At 35.6% G+C, this 16,531-nt stretch overlaps 1 protein-coding gene across 2 annotated transcripts in view; it reads right to left on the bottom strand.

The window, feature by feature from the left end:
• Positions 1–16,325, bottom strand: part of LOC128241491 (serine/threonine-protein kinase ULK4-like) — a 41,338-nt gene extending 25,013 nt beyond the window's left edge. For both annotated transcript variants that reach the window (XM_052958444.1, XM_052958445.1), the window contains exons 1-8: positions 16,201–16,325; positions 14,175–14,354; positions 13,528–13,767; positions 12,773–12,929; positions 11,686–11,787; positions 10,891–10,974; positions 9,482–9,560; positions 9,060–9,150 (exon numbers count right to left, since the gene is read on the bottom strand). In XM_052958444.1, coding sequence (XP_052814404.1) covers positions 9,060–9,150; positions 9,482–9,560; positions 10,891–10,974; positions 11,686–11,787; positions 12,773–12,929; positions 13,528–13,767; positions 14,175–14,312 — 891 coding nt within the window. In that variant the 5' untranslated portion in view covers positions 14,313–14,354; positions 16,201–16,325. The remainder of the gene's footprint in view (positions 1–9,059; positions 9,151–9,481; positions 9,561–10,890; positions 10,975–11,685; positions 11,788–12,772; positions 12,930–13,527; positions 13,768–14,174; positions 14,355–16,200) is intronic.
• Between the last annotated feature and the right edge of the window lie 206 nt (positions 16,326–16,531).

The following is a 16,531-nucleotide window of genomic DNA, read 5'->3' as shown; positions in this document are numbered from 1 at the left end:
GATTAGATGAAACTAATTTTGTTTACAATTTGTATTGCACTTTACTTTTAAGCACATAAATAACTGGTGACATAATGTCAAAATACGATGCAGAGAGTATTAGAAATGACATATGCTTCATTCTTCGACAATTGTGTAAACCATGCTTTTTTCTTCATACCAGCTCAAGTCAAACAGAATTTAAATTTCATCTTTGCCATTTGAAACCAAACTATGACAAATGAGACTATGTAATAGATACAGTACAAGTTTTTCTTCAAAAGCGTCCTCTTACAGACGTTAGAAGCCGTTTCGCTAGGAGGATCACCAATTTTTCCAAGGGAAAGCCTAGAATAAATTTGGTGTTCGTCCTAGCCAAACAGTTTCTTACGTCTGTAAGAGGACACTTTAAAAGAAAAAACCAGTAACTAGATCTGAATTATACGATAATAAGTGTTTTGCATATATAAAAGTGAGGAAATAAATGCATCAATAAGTAAATAAATACAGATTAATAAATAGATAAATATAAATATTTTTTTGAAAGATAAACATTAGATAATATCACCGCCTTTCTAAATACAATGTATCAGCTAGTGGGATTACTTGAAAATCTGGTGCACCGTTATTTACAACCATAAGATGACACTTTTTTAATAGCTCTGCTGAGGGTATAGTCTATAACTTCAAATACTCATCTTGATAACAAATATTGGCCTGTATTTTTATTTGATGATTTGACAGGACTATTTATAAAGCAAGCTAAGTATTGTATTTACAAGAGGGCCATGATGGCCCTGTATCGCTCACCTGTAGACCGCAGATGACCCAATATCGAACTTGACCTAGATTTTATAGAGATGATCATTCTGACCAAGTTGCATTGAGATTAGGCTAAAATTGTGACCTCTATTGTGTTCACAAGGTTTTTGTACTAATTGACCTAGTGACCTAGTTATTGACCGTGAATGACCCAATATCAAACTTGACCTACATTTTATAGCGATGATCATTCTGACCAAGTTGCATTGAGATTAGGCTAAAATTGTGACCTCTATTGTGTTCACAAGGTTTTTCTACTAATTGACCTAGTGACCTAGTTATTGACCGCGGATGACCCAATATCGAACTTGACCTAAATTTTATAGAGATGATCATTCTGACCAAGTTGCATTGAGATTAGGCTAAAATTGTGACCTCTAATGTGTTCACAAGGTTTTTCTAATAATTGACCTAGTGACCTAGTTTTTGACCCCAGATGACCCAATATCGAACTTGACCCAGATTTTATAGAGATGATCATTCTGACCAAGTTGCATTAAGATTAGCCTAAAATTGTGACCTCTATTGTGTTCACAAGGTTTTTGTACTAATTGACCTAGTGACCTAGTTATTGACCGCGGATGACCCAATATCAAACTTGACCTACATTTTATAGCGATGATCATTCTGACCAAGTTGCATTGAGATTAGGCTAAAATTGTGACCTCTATTGTGTTCACAAGGTTTTTCTACTAATTGACCTAGTGACCTAGTTATTGACCGCGGATGACCCAATACCGAACATGACCTAGATTTTATAGAGATGATCATTCTGACCAAGTTGCATTGAGATTAGGCTAAAATTGTGACCTCTAATGTGTTCACAAGGTATTTCTACTAATTGACCTACTGACCTAGTTTTTGACCCCAGATGACCCAATATCAAACTTGACCTAGATTTCATAGAGATGATCAGTCTGACCAAGTTTCATAAAGATTAGGTCAAAATTGTGACCTCTGTTGTATTCACAAGGTTTTTCTAATAATTGACCTAGTGACCTAGTTATTGTTTGCGGATGACCCAATATCGAACTTGACCTAGATTTTATAGAGATGATTATTCTGACCAACTTGCATTGAGATTAGGCTAAAATTGTGACCTCTATTGTGTTCACAAGGTTTTTGTACTAATTGACCTAGTGACCTAGTTGTTGACCGCGGATGACCCAATATCGAACTTGACCTACATTTTATAGAGATGATCATTCTGACCAAGTTGCATTGAGATTAGGCTAAAATTGTGACCTCTATTGTGTTCACAAGGTTTTTCTACTAATTGACCTAGTGACCTAGTTTTTGACCTGGGTTGACCCAATATGGAACTTGACCTAGCTTATGTTAAGATGATCATTCTGACCAAGTTTCATTAAGATAAGGCTAAAATTGTGACCTCTATTTTGTTCACAAGGTTTTTCTAATAATTGACCTAGTGACCTAGTTATTGACTGCGTATGACCCAATATCGAACTTGACCTACATTTTATAGAGATGATCATTCTGACCAAGTTGCATTGAGATTAGGCTAAAATTGTGACCTCTATTGTGTTCACAAGGTTTTTCTACTAATTGACCTAGTGACCTAGTTTTTGACCTGGGTTGACCCAATATGGAACTTGACCTAGCTTATGTTAAGATGATCATTCTGACCAAGTTTCATTAAGATAAGGCTAAAATTGTGACCTCTATTTTGTTCACAAGGTTTTTCTAATAATTGACCTAGTGACCTAGTTATTGACTGCGTATGACCCAATATCGAACTTGACCCAGATTTTATAGAGATGATCATTCTGACCAAGTTGCATTAAGATTAGCCTAAAATTGTGACCTCTATTGTGTTCACAAGGTTTTTGTACTAATTGACCTAGTGACCTAGTTATTGACCGCGGATGACCCAATATCGAACTTGACCTAGATTTTATAGAGATGATCATTTTGACCAAGTTGCATTGAGATTAGGCTAAAATTGTGACCTCTATTGTGTTCACAAGGTTTTTGTACTAATTGACCTAGTGACCTAGTTATTGACCGTGAATGACCCAATATCAAACTTGACCTACATTTTACAGCGATGATCATTCTGACCAATTTGCATTGAGATTAGCCTAAAATTGTGACCTCTATTGTGTTCACAAGGTTTTTGTACTAATTGACCTAGTGACCTAGTTATTGACTGCGGATGACCCAATATCGAACTTGACCTAGATTTTATAGAGATGATCATTCTGACCAAGTTGCATTGAGATTAGGCCAAAATTGTGACCTCTAATGTGTTCACAAGGTATTTCTACTAATTGACATACTGACCTAGTTTTTGACCCCAGATGACCCAATATCGAACCTTACCTAGATTTCATAGAGATGATCAGTCTGACCAAGTTTCATAAAGATTAGGTCAAAATTGTGACCTCTGTTGTGTTCACAAGGTTTTTCTAATAATTGACCTATTGACCTAGTTATTGACTGCGGATGACCCAATATCGAACTTGACCTAGATTTTATAGAGATGATTATTCTGACCAACTTGCATTGAGATTAGGCTAAAATTGTGACCTCTATTGTGTTCACAAGGTTTTTGTACTAATTGACCTAGTGACCTAGTTGTTGACCGCGGATGACCCAATATCGAACTTGACCTACATTTTATAGAGATGATCATTCTGACCAAGTTGCATTGAGATTAGGCTAAAATTGTGACCTCTATTGTGTTCACAAGGTTTTTCTACTAATTGACCTAGTGACCTAGTTTTTGACCTGGGTTGACCCAATATGGAACTTGACCTAGCTTATGTTAAGATGATCATTCTGACCAAGTTTCATTAAGATAACGCTAAAATTGTGACCTCTATTTTGTTCACAAGGTTTTTCTAATAATTGACCTAGTGACCTAGTTATTGACTGCGTATGACCCAATATCGAACTTGACCCAGATTTTATAGAGATGATCATTCTGACCAAGTTGCATTAAGATTAGCCTAAAATTGTGACCTCTATTGTGTTCACAAGGTTTTTGTACTAATTGACCTAGTGACCTAGTTATTGACCGCGGATGACCCAATATCGAACTTGACCTAGATTTTATAGAGATGATCATTTTGACCAAGTTGCATTGAGATTAGGCTAAAATTGTGACCTCTATTGTGTTCACAAGGTTTTTGTACTAATTGACCTAGTGACCTAGTTATTGACCCTGAATGACCCAATATCAAACTTGACCTACATTTTACAGCGATGATCATTCTGACCAATTTGCATTGAGATTAGCCTAAAATTGTGACCTCTATTGTGTTCACAAGGTTTTTGTACTAATTGACCTAGTGACCTAGTTATTGACCGCGGATGACCCAATATCGAACTTGACCTAGATTTTATAGAGATGATCATTCTGACCAAGTTGCATTGAGATTAGGCTAAAATTGTGACCTCTAATGTGTTCACAAGGTATTTCTACTAATTGACCTACTGACCTAGTTTTTGACCCCAGATGACCCAATATGGAACTTGACCTGGATTTCATAGAGATGATCAGTCTGACCAAGTTTCATAAAGATTAGGTCAAAATTGTGACCTCTGTTGTGTTCACAAGGTTTTTCTAATAATTGACCTAGTGACCTAGTTATTGACTGCGGATGACCCAATATCGAACTTGACCTAGATTTTATAGAGATGATTATTCTGACCAAGTTGCATTGAGATTAGGCTAAAATTGTGACCTCTATTGTGTTCACAAGGTTTTTGTACTAAATGACCTAGTGACCTAGTTGTTGACCGCGGATGACCCAATATCGAACTTGACCTACATTTTATAGAGATGATCATTCTGACCAAGTTGCATTGAGATTAGGCTAAAATTGTGACCTCTATTGTGTTCACAAGGTTTTTCTACTAATTGACCTAGTGACCTAATTATTGACCGCGGATGACCCAATATCGAACTTGACCTAGATTTTATAGAGATGACCATTCTGACCAAGTTGCATTGAGATTAGGCTAAAATTGTGACCTCTATTGTGTTCACAAGGTTTTTCTACTAATTGACCTAGTGACCTAGTTTTTGACCCCAGATGACCCAATATCGAACTTGACCTAGATTTTATAGAGATGATCAGTCTGAACAAGTTTCATAAAGATTAGGTCAAAATTGTGACCTCTATTGTGTTCACAAGCAATTGTGAACGGACGGACGGACGGACGGACGGACGGACGGACGGACGGACGGACGGACGGACGACGGACGAAGAGTGATCACAAAAGCTCACCTTGTCACTACGTGACAGGTGAGCTAAAAAGCAAGGAAACCTGATGTAAAGGCAAATATTACACCACAACTTAAGTGAAGTTGAATCTATAAAGAATCACCAAGCATTAAGAAGCAAACATTTAATATGCTAAATGGATTTCTGAATTTTTCGGATATTTGTGCAGCTAATATATTTTCACATACAAATTTAAACTGTATACACTGATGAAAAATAAAACATAGTGAAATGTTTCAGATTTTCTGAAGTGATTAATTGATGCAAAATAGGATTTTTATTACCTACTTCCTTTTTGCACTAATTTACAAAAAAAGGTTCTCCATACGAACAACATTTTTGCTTCTTATCTTTGAAATTGACTGGATTTTCTATAAAAAAAAAGAATAATTAAAATGTTTGCCCAAAAGAAAAGAGATCACAACTATTTCTTGTTTTTCTTTGAAAACAAAAAATCAACATGTGTGTTACATAAAAATAATACGATTACAAATATTTCTTGTATTGAAAAGGAATTCACAGTGGACATGGGTGGAATTTTGTTCCCACTTATTTACGAAGCAACCAGACTTTTTGAAAATGACAATGAAACTGGATTTACTTTGACAAATTATTCAAACACTAAGTGGATTTTTCTACAACCTGGAATAACCCATGCAAACATCGATATAGGTTATAAGATACAAAAATACGCAATCCAAGCATGTCTTCCAGAACATAAAATACATGTGGTTTCCGAACTATCAGCCTTTGCTATTTACGTTTCATACTGTTTTGAAATCTGCTCGAATGACAGCATTTTTCTAACGATGTTTATGAACAAACAGTTGACAACTGTTGCAGTCTACAAACGGTCAAAAGATGGAAAAATACAGGAGTTATTTGTTCTTTTTGACTTTAAAACACCAGATATGCATAGAATTTTGCAAGAAATAGAAAATGATAAGAAAGTAAGTATTTTTGTAGCAGGCAAATGTGACGGATTGGATTCTCTATTGAATGACATAAAACAAACATTAAAAATGCGGTTCGGAAAAAGGCATTCATTATTTCAGAACAGTAAAGGCAAATACATGTATACATATAGCTACGCAATCTGTGAACCTTTTATTGAACTACAACATAAGGAAGAAACCAAAATCTGTTTGAAACCTGACCAAGATGATCACCTAAGTTTAGGAGTACTCAGACAGTTGGTGGTCAAAGGTGAAAATGCTCTCCACAATAAAATATCTTGGAAAGAAACAAAAACTTTCTACAGCAAAAGAAACAAGATAAACGATCACATGTTTCTGTTATGGAAATCAACATCAGTAAATCCTAATTATCGTACAGATCCGGACTGCGAGCTAGCAGCGACAATACTCGTTCATCCACCGTCTGAAGGCTGGCCAGATGAAGTAGTGTTCCAGTACACTGTGTACTTGAAAGGAAGGGGTCCAGTTGTTGACGTGACAGAAATAAAAACTGGTTTAAAGTGTAAGGCGAAACTGAAGGAGGCCACAGACAGTCTTGATATTGTTTTGATTAGCGACATGGCCTCAGCAAAGTTTGAAGGTGCAATAACGATCGCAAGTCATAAGAAATCGCAGCTTTATATGACACAAGCATCAGGCAGTCGCTGATTTATATGCATGCATTATCGAAGATAGATGACAATTGTTTGTTTTAGTGTAAGATCACAATATATTTCGCTGAGTGGCTGAACCACAAGAAATGTTCTCTTCAGACCTTCACAAGGTGAATTTTATTGTGATCTTACACTGAAAATAATAATTTCATTTAAAGCATTTAAAAAGCATTTATGTTTTGTTCGAAAATAACATGGTTTAAATTGTGCCCTAGCCGTGTGCGTGAAGATGTTTGATTTGGGCAAGAAAGTGGGCTATAATTTAAAAACAGTGAAAAATATCAAATTGATGTTTGTAACAGGGTAATATGATTTTTATTTCAATGACAAAATCAATCACTATAAAACATGAAAAGAAACACTATGCCATATGGTAAACAAAAAACAGGCGTGAAGGACATAGAGAGTAGCTTTCTAATGAGTTTAAAAACTATTTATTTTACTACGATTTTAAAGAAAGTTATAATAATTTAAATTAAATGACTCTTGTTGGCACAATGTTGCGCTAGAGAGTGGGGGAGACTGAAGAACCCTGATTCGACCCACTTGTCTGGCTTGGTGACAACAAACCAAACTCACATATTCCTGGGCCAGGATTCAAACCTGTCCAGGGTCACCTAATTGAGAAACGAGTGGTCTAACTGGACAAACCAGCATTCCATTTGCAATGGGATTTAAAAAAAAGCATAACACATTTGATTTGAATGTATTTCTAACTATAAAATAAACTATAACATAAATAAAGAGAATAAACCTTCATGTATTCATCATTACCATTTTATAATACCAGGACCACATTCATATCATAAACTTAATAAGTTCATATATATGGCATCCTCAGCAAAAATGAGTCCTGCGGAAGAAATCAACTTATTCATTTTTGCAACATTTCATGGGTCATAAGCTGGCAATCATAGATATATTTACATATTTTTGAAAAGTCTCTTTAATTTAAATATATACATTGTTATAAGATTATTTCGTAATCCTATCTTTTGGTTTAAATGTGTTTTTTGTTGTGAATATAAATAGGTGAACAGGACTATTTACCCAAGACAACATTATGTCTAAGCCGATCTAAAACATATGCTCCTTAATCAAGCAGATACCCATACCTATGCTTATCCTTTCTCTTAAGACTATCAAACGGCATAACTTGATCATTATAAGACCCATATACATTCTAACCCCAATGGCTCAAACTCCCAAGGACTGGCGAAAATACTTGAAGCCTCGGAAAATTTGAACCAAGCGGGATTGATTACACTCAGTCTTAAGAAATCGGTCCTTTACATCCAGTTCGAGCCAACGAGAAATTCGAACCAAGCAAGTTCAAGCCAACGAGAAATTCGAGCCAAGCAAGTCCAAGCCAACGAGAAATTCGAACCAAGCAAGTTCAAGCCAACGAGAAATTCGAGCCAAGCAAGTTCAAGCCAACGAGAAATTCGAGCCAAGCAAGTTCAAGCCAACGAGAAATTCGAACCAAGCAAGTTCAAGCCAACGAGAAATTCGAGCCAAGCAAGTTCAAGCCAACGAGAAATTCGAACCAAGCAAGTTCAAGCCAACGAGAAATTCGAACCAAGCAAGTTCAAGCCAACGAGAAATTCGAACCAAGCAAGTTCAAGCCAACGAGAAATTCGAGCCAAGCAAGTTCAAGCCACAAGAAATTCGAACCAAGCAAGTTCAAGCCACAAGAAATTCGAACCAAGCAAGTTCAAGCCAACAAGAAATTCGAACCAAGCAAGTTCAAGCCAACAAGGTTCAACTGTATATGGCAGATTTTACATATGTAATGTTGAAAAAAGGTTCATGGGAATATCTTCAGATAATAAATAGCAATGTCCAATTAAGTTTAATGCAAATACCTTCAGATAACACATAAGTAATGTCCATCCAACTTTCATGCAAATATCCTGAGATAATAACATATGTAATTCCTACCCAAGTTTCTGACCAAATTTATGAGAATATCTTCATATAAAACAAATGTAATGTCCAGCCAAGTTTCATGCCAATATCTTCAGAAAGAAACCTATGTAATGTCCAACCAAGTTTCGTGGGAATATCTTCAGAAAGAAACCTATGTAATGTCCAACCAAGTTTCGTGCGAATATCTTTAGATTATACATATGTAATGTCCAGCCAAGGTTAGTGGGAATATCTTCAGATGTGAGATATGTAATGTCCAATTAAGTTTCGTACGAATATCTTCAGATAAAACTGATGTAATGTCCAGCCAAGTTTTATGCGAATATCTTCAATCTTATCCAAATTATAACTAAAATAAGTCTTAGCTAGACATCAACTGCTACAATAATGACACCAACAATGTAATCAACAAAGTTATGACAATTCCTCAAGTTAAACTCAATTACCTGGACATCTTGCGACATAACCAAATCCTTGGCTAGGTGAGCTAGTTTTCCCTGCCAGAAAGTATGTGTAACGAGTCCCGGCCATCCCAGCCTGGAAGTAGAAACATTCAAACTAAAAATGTGTAATTCATCAACTATCATACATCGCTTGTTGCAGATACAGCCTTATATATGCAGCGAATGCTTATCCTTGTCGAATAAAAGGTTTGATTCAACCATTATTTAAGTCAGAGTAATGGGCCTTGCTGTACATGCGTGTCTTGTATCTAGCAAGTTGTGTATTAAGTTTTATTTGGATATCTTGAACAGTTTATGAGTTATAGCCAAGGGTATTGTTCTGTCAACAGAAACTTATAACAAAGGTAAAAATGCTTGCTGCCAATTTTTCTCTTTTAATGGCTTAAAATAGTTAACATACTAACCTTTTGTCTGGGTCCTTCTGTAACAGCCCTTCTATCAAGCTCAAAAAATCTGGAGAGGGTTTAGATGAAAACCTTGTACCTGATAAAACACAAACACAATACTCCTTGTGAATGTTTACACTTTCCCTTCTGCATGACTCTCCCTCTATGAACAAACTTTTATATGGTTTAGCGTTTAAATTATTATATTACTATTTGTCCAATGGGATGTCAGCTTCAAATTTGGTGTGCATGTATATAAGTCAGCTGTTGATTTAAATCAGTTTTATTCATGCAGTCACACACTTTTCAAACTGTTATAGATAAGTTGAGTATTGAAATTGAGATTTGACTTAAGTATTTTTGTGACCAGGGAGACTTTAAAAACAAGTTTCTGTAATATATTTATTTGTTTGTCCATTTTAGGCAGAGATGGCATTGATTCCCACAAGCCAGAGTTATACAAATTGTAATGTGTTATAAAATCTCAAAATGATTATAATAATTTATCGTAATTTTTAGTATTTGTATTCATAATTTCAAAGAGCACTCTAAACCTCTATTATTGTCGGTTCAAGTGAGATCCAATTCTGAATTCATATTTCACGATCCATCAAGAAGCCTTATTTATTACAATAATTTACGTCATAGTGTTGACCGTAATTGTACATTTAAGAATACTGGTAACAGGTGTACACTTCTGTTTGGAAGAAAATCTTAAGTTTTTAAATATGGTCATTCCATGATGATATTTTTACAAAACAATGACGTCAATGATGGCAACACAGCTAGGACAATATCAATGGTCTCACTTCAAAATGCCAAAGCTGCATTTTTTCCGACTTGGAATGTTAAACATCACTTAAATCATAAAGGCGAGCTGCATCTAACTGCAAAATGCCGAGTCCAATGAGAGCATTGTGTTGTATCATGTGATCCAAATGTTCAACAATAATTGGACATCTCATAGAGAAGCAAAACTGACAAACCTTCAGAAATTGTTACTACAAAAAGTGTAACTTCGGCATTTTGTAAAAATAAAATTTGTGGTCAATTTACCAAGATAAATACTAAAAACGTTGCTTCTGAAAACATTGGATTTTGTAGCTTCAACATTTGGAAGTGAGGCAATCGATATCTCAACTACTTTTTTGCAAGGACAACTCATTGAACTGGTGCAAATACCTTAAACAAGCCTGTGTCCCTTATCACAGAACCAACCTTAGCGCACACTTATTTGTTTGGCAGAATTTTGTGTACTTCACCTTTTGAAGAGTTTTAAGACTTTAAATGATAATCCCAATACACCATTCTTTACATCGTAAATATCTAGTTCAGTTAGCAGTTCGATTAAATAAACTTAAATATTTAATATTGTTATACTCTATTTGAGAAACTGGTACTCTTATTCCAATATCCTGGTAACTGACCTTTGACTTTAGGGGGAGGGAACTCCTTATTAACTATCTTGTCGACAAGCTGGGGGTAAGACTCGGCAAGGAATGGCGGGTGGCCTGCAAATAGTACAGATACACAGAATTAAAACACTATGGTCAAGTTGATCAATTTTTTTTAAATTTTCATCAATAACATTGACAATTTTCTGTAGTTTAAATCACTATCAATTTAATTATTAGCTAGTATATAAGTTGTCATATCTATAAAAAATTCATTTATATTTATGTAGGAAATATGATATTTTATAATATTTCTGTGAGAAAAAAGGTTTTGCTGTCTGCTACAAAATTTGAATGTGGCCTCCAGAGCTATGGTTTCTGTGCAATGCACTTCTCCTCAATTACATCTACTGGACAATAATGAAGTATAAACCCATCATTAAGGGGAGATAATTCGGAAGATAGGGACGGTGGGATTAAAGCTTTTGCACACTACACTTCTTCTCATTGCTATCCACCTATATAACAAGTTTCATTTAAATCCTTTCAGCACTGTTTGAGTTATGGTCAGTACAAGTGCTTCCTTATTAATGCATACTTTAAAAGTGAAAGAAGGAGGTAATTCAGCAATGACAAAAAGTAAGAATATACTTCTTGCACACTACACATATTGTCCCCTGTTTTTGTTACTCTCATTCAAACTTTTAATGTTATTCCCCAGACAAGAAAAGACGGACAAAGTGGCAACCAGGTGCTCTTTATTTGTGGGAACATAATAACTATCTTCCATTATATGCATTTCTCTCTCCGAAAACCGTGCCTTCTTACCTGTGAACATTTCGTACATGGTACAGCCAAGGGACCATAAATCACTGAGGATGGATATTTCTCCACCCTGCAGAACCTCTGGGGCGCTGTAATTGGTGTGACCTGTAATATACATAGACACGTTAAACACTGCGAATGGATATTTCACCAAGCTTTAAAACTTCTCGGGCAATGTAAATCGTATGACCATGTTGCATTTTGTAATCAAAGACATTATAAGCGTATGAATTAGGATGCTAAACTTATGTCCAGACAGTTCTGTCTAATTGGGTTCATCTTACAAATCAACAAGAGCTACTTAAATAGATGCATACATGCCATATTTCTGAGAGGCTTCCCAGGGGATTTTGGTCTGAATTCCAGGGGATTTTGATATCACACTAGGGGATTTTTACGCGGCGAAAACTTGCACGATATCTGCATTAATAATAAGAATAAATACAGAAATACACTCAAATTACAATCATTTTTGGACTTAGTCATCATGGTCCTTCATGGAATTTCACACTCATAATATTATTGATGCTTTCCACTGTCAACCTTAAGCAAGTTTTGCAAAAAAATAAAATAATAATAATAAATTTTTTTTAAATTCCAGGGGATATGGATCCCCCGGCGGGGACCAGGGGATGGGTCGAAAATCCCGGGGATTTTCCCCCCCGCCGGGGGATATGGCATGTATGCAGATGCAGTCACTCCTCTGTTTTTTACTGAATCAGAAAAGGACATAACTTAATAACTATCAAAGCCAAAGTTATGGTCATGGATACACATGTGCCTATTGTCTCTGGCAACATATAAAACTAAGTTTCATGTAAATATTGTTAACAGTAATTTAGTTAAGATCAAAGCTTTCTCACGCTGACAGAATACCTTAGAGAAACAGACAGGCTACAGTCATTGAAATAAGACTTTTGGTTGAACAAGCCCGAATGTTTACCCTTATGCTTAATATGAACAAGAAATTAGCAAACTCTGCTATATAAAATCCAGAATATGACCACACCCATAAAACATTCACTAGTGCAGGGCTAGAGGCTTGTGTTAATTCGACCATTAAGGCTAACAGAGAGTCATTTGGCCTGACCTGCTGTCCTGGATCTTTTATCTGCGAAGTCGGACTCCGTGTTCCAGGTTTCCCCAGCGTCCGCAAACTTCTGGAAAAGTTCTTCTAGGTTTTCCCCTTCCACTTTCGCAAGCCCAAAATCTGCATACTTCAGAATTCCTGGGCCATCTAGCAGAATCTGAAAGGTTACAAGTTATTCTAATCATACAAGCAAGGGTTTTCACATTACTACAAATGATTTCACAGACCCACGGACGGCAAGTGCGACTACAACATGCCAACCATAGAGGGTATAAGATGATATATTAGAATACATACACCAACAATTAAAACAACTTTATATCAAAATAAGATATCACAAGAGCGTTGAAAGAGGATAACATGCTGATTTTTTAGATGAGCTGCAGCGTAACTCAAATATCTTTAAAATCAGAGTTATCGGCCTTGATACTCATGTGCATAATGTCACTGTAAACATGTGACAGAAGTTTCATGGGAATATCCTTTGTTGTTTTTTAACGATGGCCAAGGATAAAGTTTATGCACAACAATGATACCAATGAAATCACCTCCAAATCCAAGGCCCTTACAATACTTTGATGTTTTCTTAAAATAACAACAAGCTAAAAATATGAAATGCCTTGCCCTTATGATTTAGAGAATGTTGTTATATAATTTTACAATACATGTACCTTACAAAAGATCAATGAAGCCACCCATTTAATTAAACACACAATAGATACATGAACCATTACCACAAATGTGTTATTCCTCACCTTGGAAGGTCGCAGATCACAAAACAGTATCCCGAGGGAGTGTATATAATGAAGCCCCGTAACAAGGTCTATACCGAATGTCCGCACAGAGCTTTCTGGCACATTTTTATCCTGGGTTATGAGGTATTCCAGACTACCTCCGGTGCACAGCTCCACGACCAGCCACAGATGGTTACTCGTCTCGTACCATTCATAGAACTTGACAACATTAAGGTGCTGGATATCATGGGTCATGCGTACCTGAAACAGGAAAAATAATTCTCAAGTTATTTATAATTCCTTCTGTAAGCAACTATCAGCAAAAAACCTTCCCCAATTGGTTGTGTTTTTAAAAACATGAATTTACTGGCTCCAACTTTGTCCAATTTTAACTTCTTACAACTTTTTGATGAAGTTATTTGAGTTTTAGTTGAGAAATTTAGAATATTTTTTTTTTAAAAATAGTTCAGATTTCTTAGGCCCTTAAATGCTTGAAAACCGTAAGGTTTAGGATGCTTCATCCCCTGTGACCCCTGACAGGATGCTCCCCTTGAAAGACCAAAAGGCCCAATTTCGCCTGCTTCAAGATGTGAGAACTTTCGAAAACCCAGAGGGAACCCTGCAGATAGTACAAGAAGAAAGTTTGAACAAGACAAAAAAAATCTTACCGTGTTAGTAACCTCCGGTCTTTTGCATTTCTCAATACAGTGGATTGCCACAAAGTTGATAGTGCCCTTTCTCCGTCCCTTATAGATAATGGAGTGGTCTCCCCTTCCCAACTCTTCATACAACACAAAATTCTCCATTTGAGTATCTTAAAACCACAGGTGACAGGCTAAGTTTTGGGTCTGAAATGTAAAGTGTTATCACTTGGAGGCCACAGATCATGTCAGATGTCAAATGAAAATAACAGTGATATTCAGCGATATTAGAATGACTATATAATAATAAGTATACTGCTTTAACCAGAGCAGTGAGCACCAAAACAAACCATCTGTTATTTTACAGTCAAACAGGTTCCAGAATTATGGGTCTTGCTATCTTCATGCTTATTGCCACTGAGAACATGTGTGCCAATGTAAACTTAAATGGTTTTTGGGTTATGGCCAAGGTTACAGTTTTTGAACAACGCAGCAATGACCCTGAGGCTATGACAATATCTCGTTGTTTTTTCTTTGAATGGTCAATCTTAAACCTTCAAATGTCTGCTAAAGTACTCGGCATCTATTAACATTTTCATTTTACTTCTTAACTTTTGAAACACAAAATTAAGTTTTGATATTGGCGGTGACAATGAAAGTTGTATTAATGAACCACTATAAGCAGAAATATGTATTATAGTAAACTTTTGAATAGTCAGTTTCTGGCGGCATATAAAATGTCTTTTACACAAGAATAAAATGTTAACTACCAGTACCTTTAAAGTAACAATGTTCTTTTTTATACATCACACAGGAACCACATAGAAAGATACCAGTGATTCATAAACAAATGGTTATTTGACCATATCATTGACTCAGTTTGATTTTCTATAAAACAAAAGATTTTTTTCTTGTTTGATAATTTATACAGATAAGAACTTCATTATTTTTTACATCTGGGCTTGAAAACTGTCTAGTCTGACAGGCCGACTCATAACAATTTAAGATGGATCAAGTCAAAATTTACCAGTCTAGAGCGTCAGATAGTCCAAATAATAGTATGTTGACAGACTTTTTTACAATTTGTGATATGTCAAATCCTTCACTTACAAATTGTTTTGTACCAAAAGTGGGTAGTTGTTCTGATCAAGATTCTGGGTTAAAGCATATTGCGTCCATAAAATATCATAAAAACAAGAAATATTACTAGATAAGGTTATTTTATATGAGTTCCGTACACAATATTTATGAATAAATAAATATCCAACGAATAATTATGAGTTTAATGGGGTTTTCTTCATTTCATTCTGTCAAAACTACGCAAGGCTGCACTTCGGTGATGGCCGAGTTGTTATGATTGTATTTACGAGGTCTATCACGAAGCTTGTCGGAGGTGGCCAAGTTATTACGATTGGGTCAAGTTGTTCTGCTTGGCATAATTGTTGTCTGTGTCAGTCAGGTTTTGTTTTATTGGAAAGGTAGATCATGTGTTTAATGCTTGTTTTGTGCAAAATAGTTTTGTATATAAACCTTTATTATCCATTTCAAACATGAAATACTTCACTAAATACAATTTCAATATTTTTCAAACCCGTATAGACGTCCGTATAGAAAGAATCCCGTATAACACGTCTATTATTTTAGACTAGAGCGTCAGACAAATAGTTTTCGCGATGTCTGTAAGGATATTAAGCTTTGCTAGAATGTATTGTCATGGAATGATGTGTAGTGTCAGCCTTATACGGCACTTCCAACAGCCTCGCTGTTGAGCTAGCTTTTATGGCATTGATGTTGTGGTGTCGGCTGTAGGTTGTAAGGTATGGGGTTCAAACCTCTGTTTGGGCATACACTCTTTCTTTCACAATAGATTATAAGTTGTTGCACTTTGTGCTATTAAATGATAAACAGCCATTAATGTGGCGCTTTATCATACCGTATATCGGGTCTGTGCGGGATCTGTCAAATACACATTTGATCCGGGGTCATGGTCATGATCATTTCATGTCATGTCAACTTATCTGCTGTTTTTGTCTTTTAAACAACAGATACTTACCTTTTAAGCCAAATGAAACTTCGCTAAGCGTTCATTTTCAAGTGAAAGCACACAAATAAGGACTGTGTTTCAAAAACTAAGGAATGTTTACACTTTGTTCTAAATCTAAGTAAGCCGCGTGTTTTAATTGGCTCTTTTAGTATTTTTAACCAATCAACATGTTTGTTTCATTTTAGTTGCAATAATGTAACCTAAAGAAAATAAGATGCACTGTACATGTGACCGCAAGAAAAATAAAATGAACACTGGAGTTCTGGCTACACTCCACTATTACAGCCACAAACTTCATAAATCGATTTTATGCAAAATACGTTATTTTATTTTGTGATGG

This window comes from Mya arenaria, chromosome 7 (genome assembly GCF_026914265.1).
Source record: "Mya arenaria isolate MELC-2E11 chromosome 7, ASM2691426v1".
NCBI classification, from domain to species: Eukaryota; Metazoa; Mollusca; class Bivalvia; order Myida; family Myidae; genus Mya; species Mya arenaria.
The sequence above is the reverse complement of the archived record's forward strand: the minus strand, read 5'-3'. Positions and strand labels throughout refer to the sequence as shown.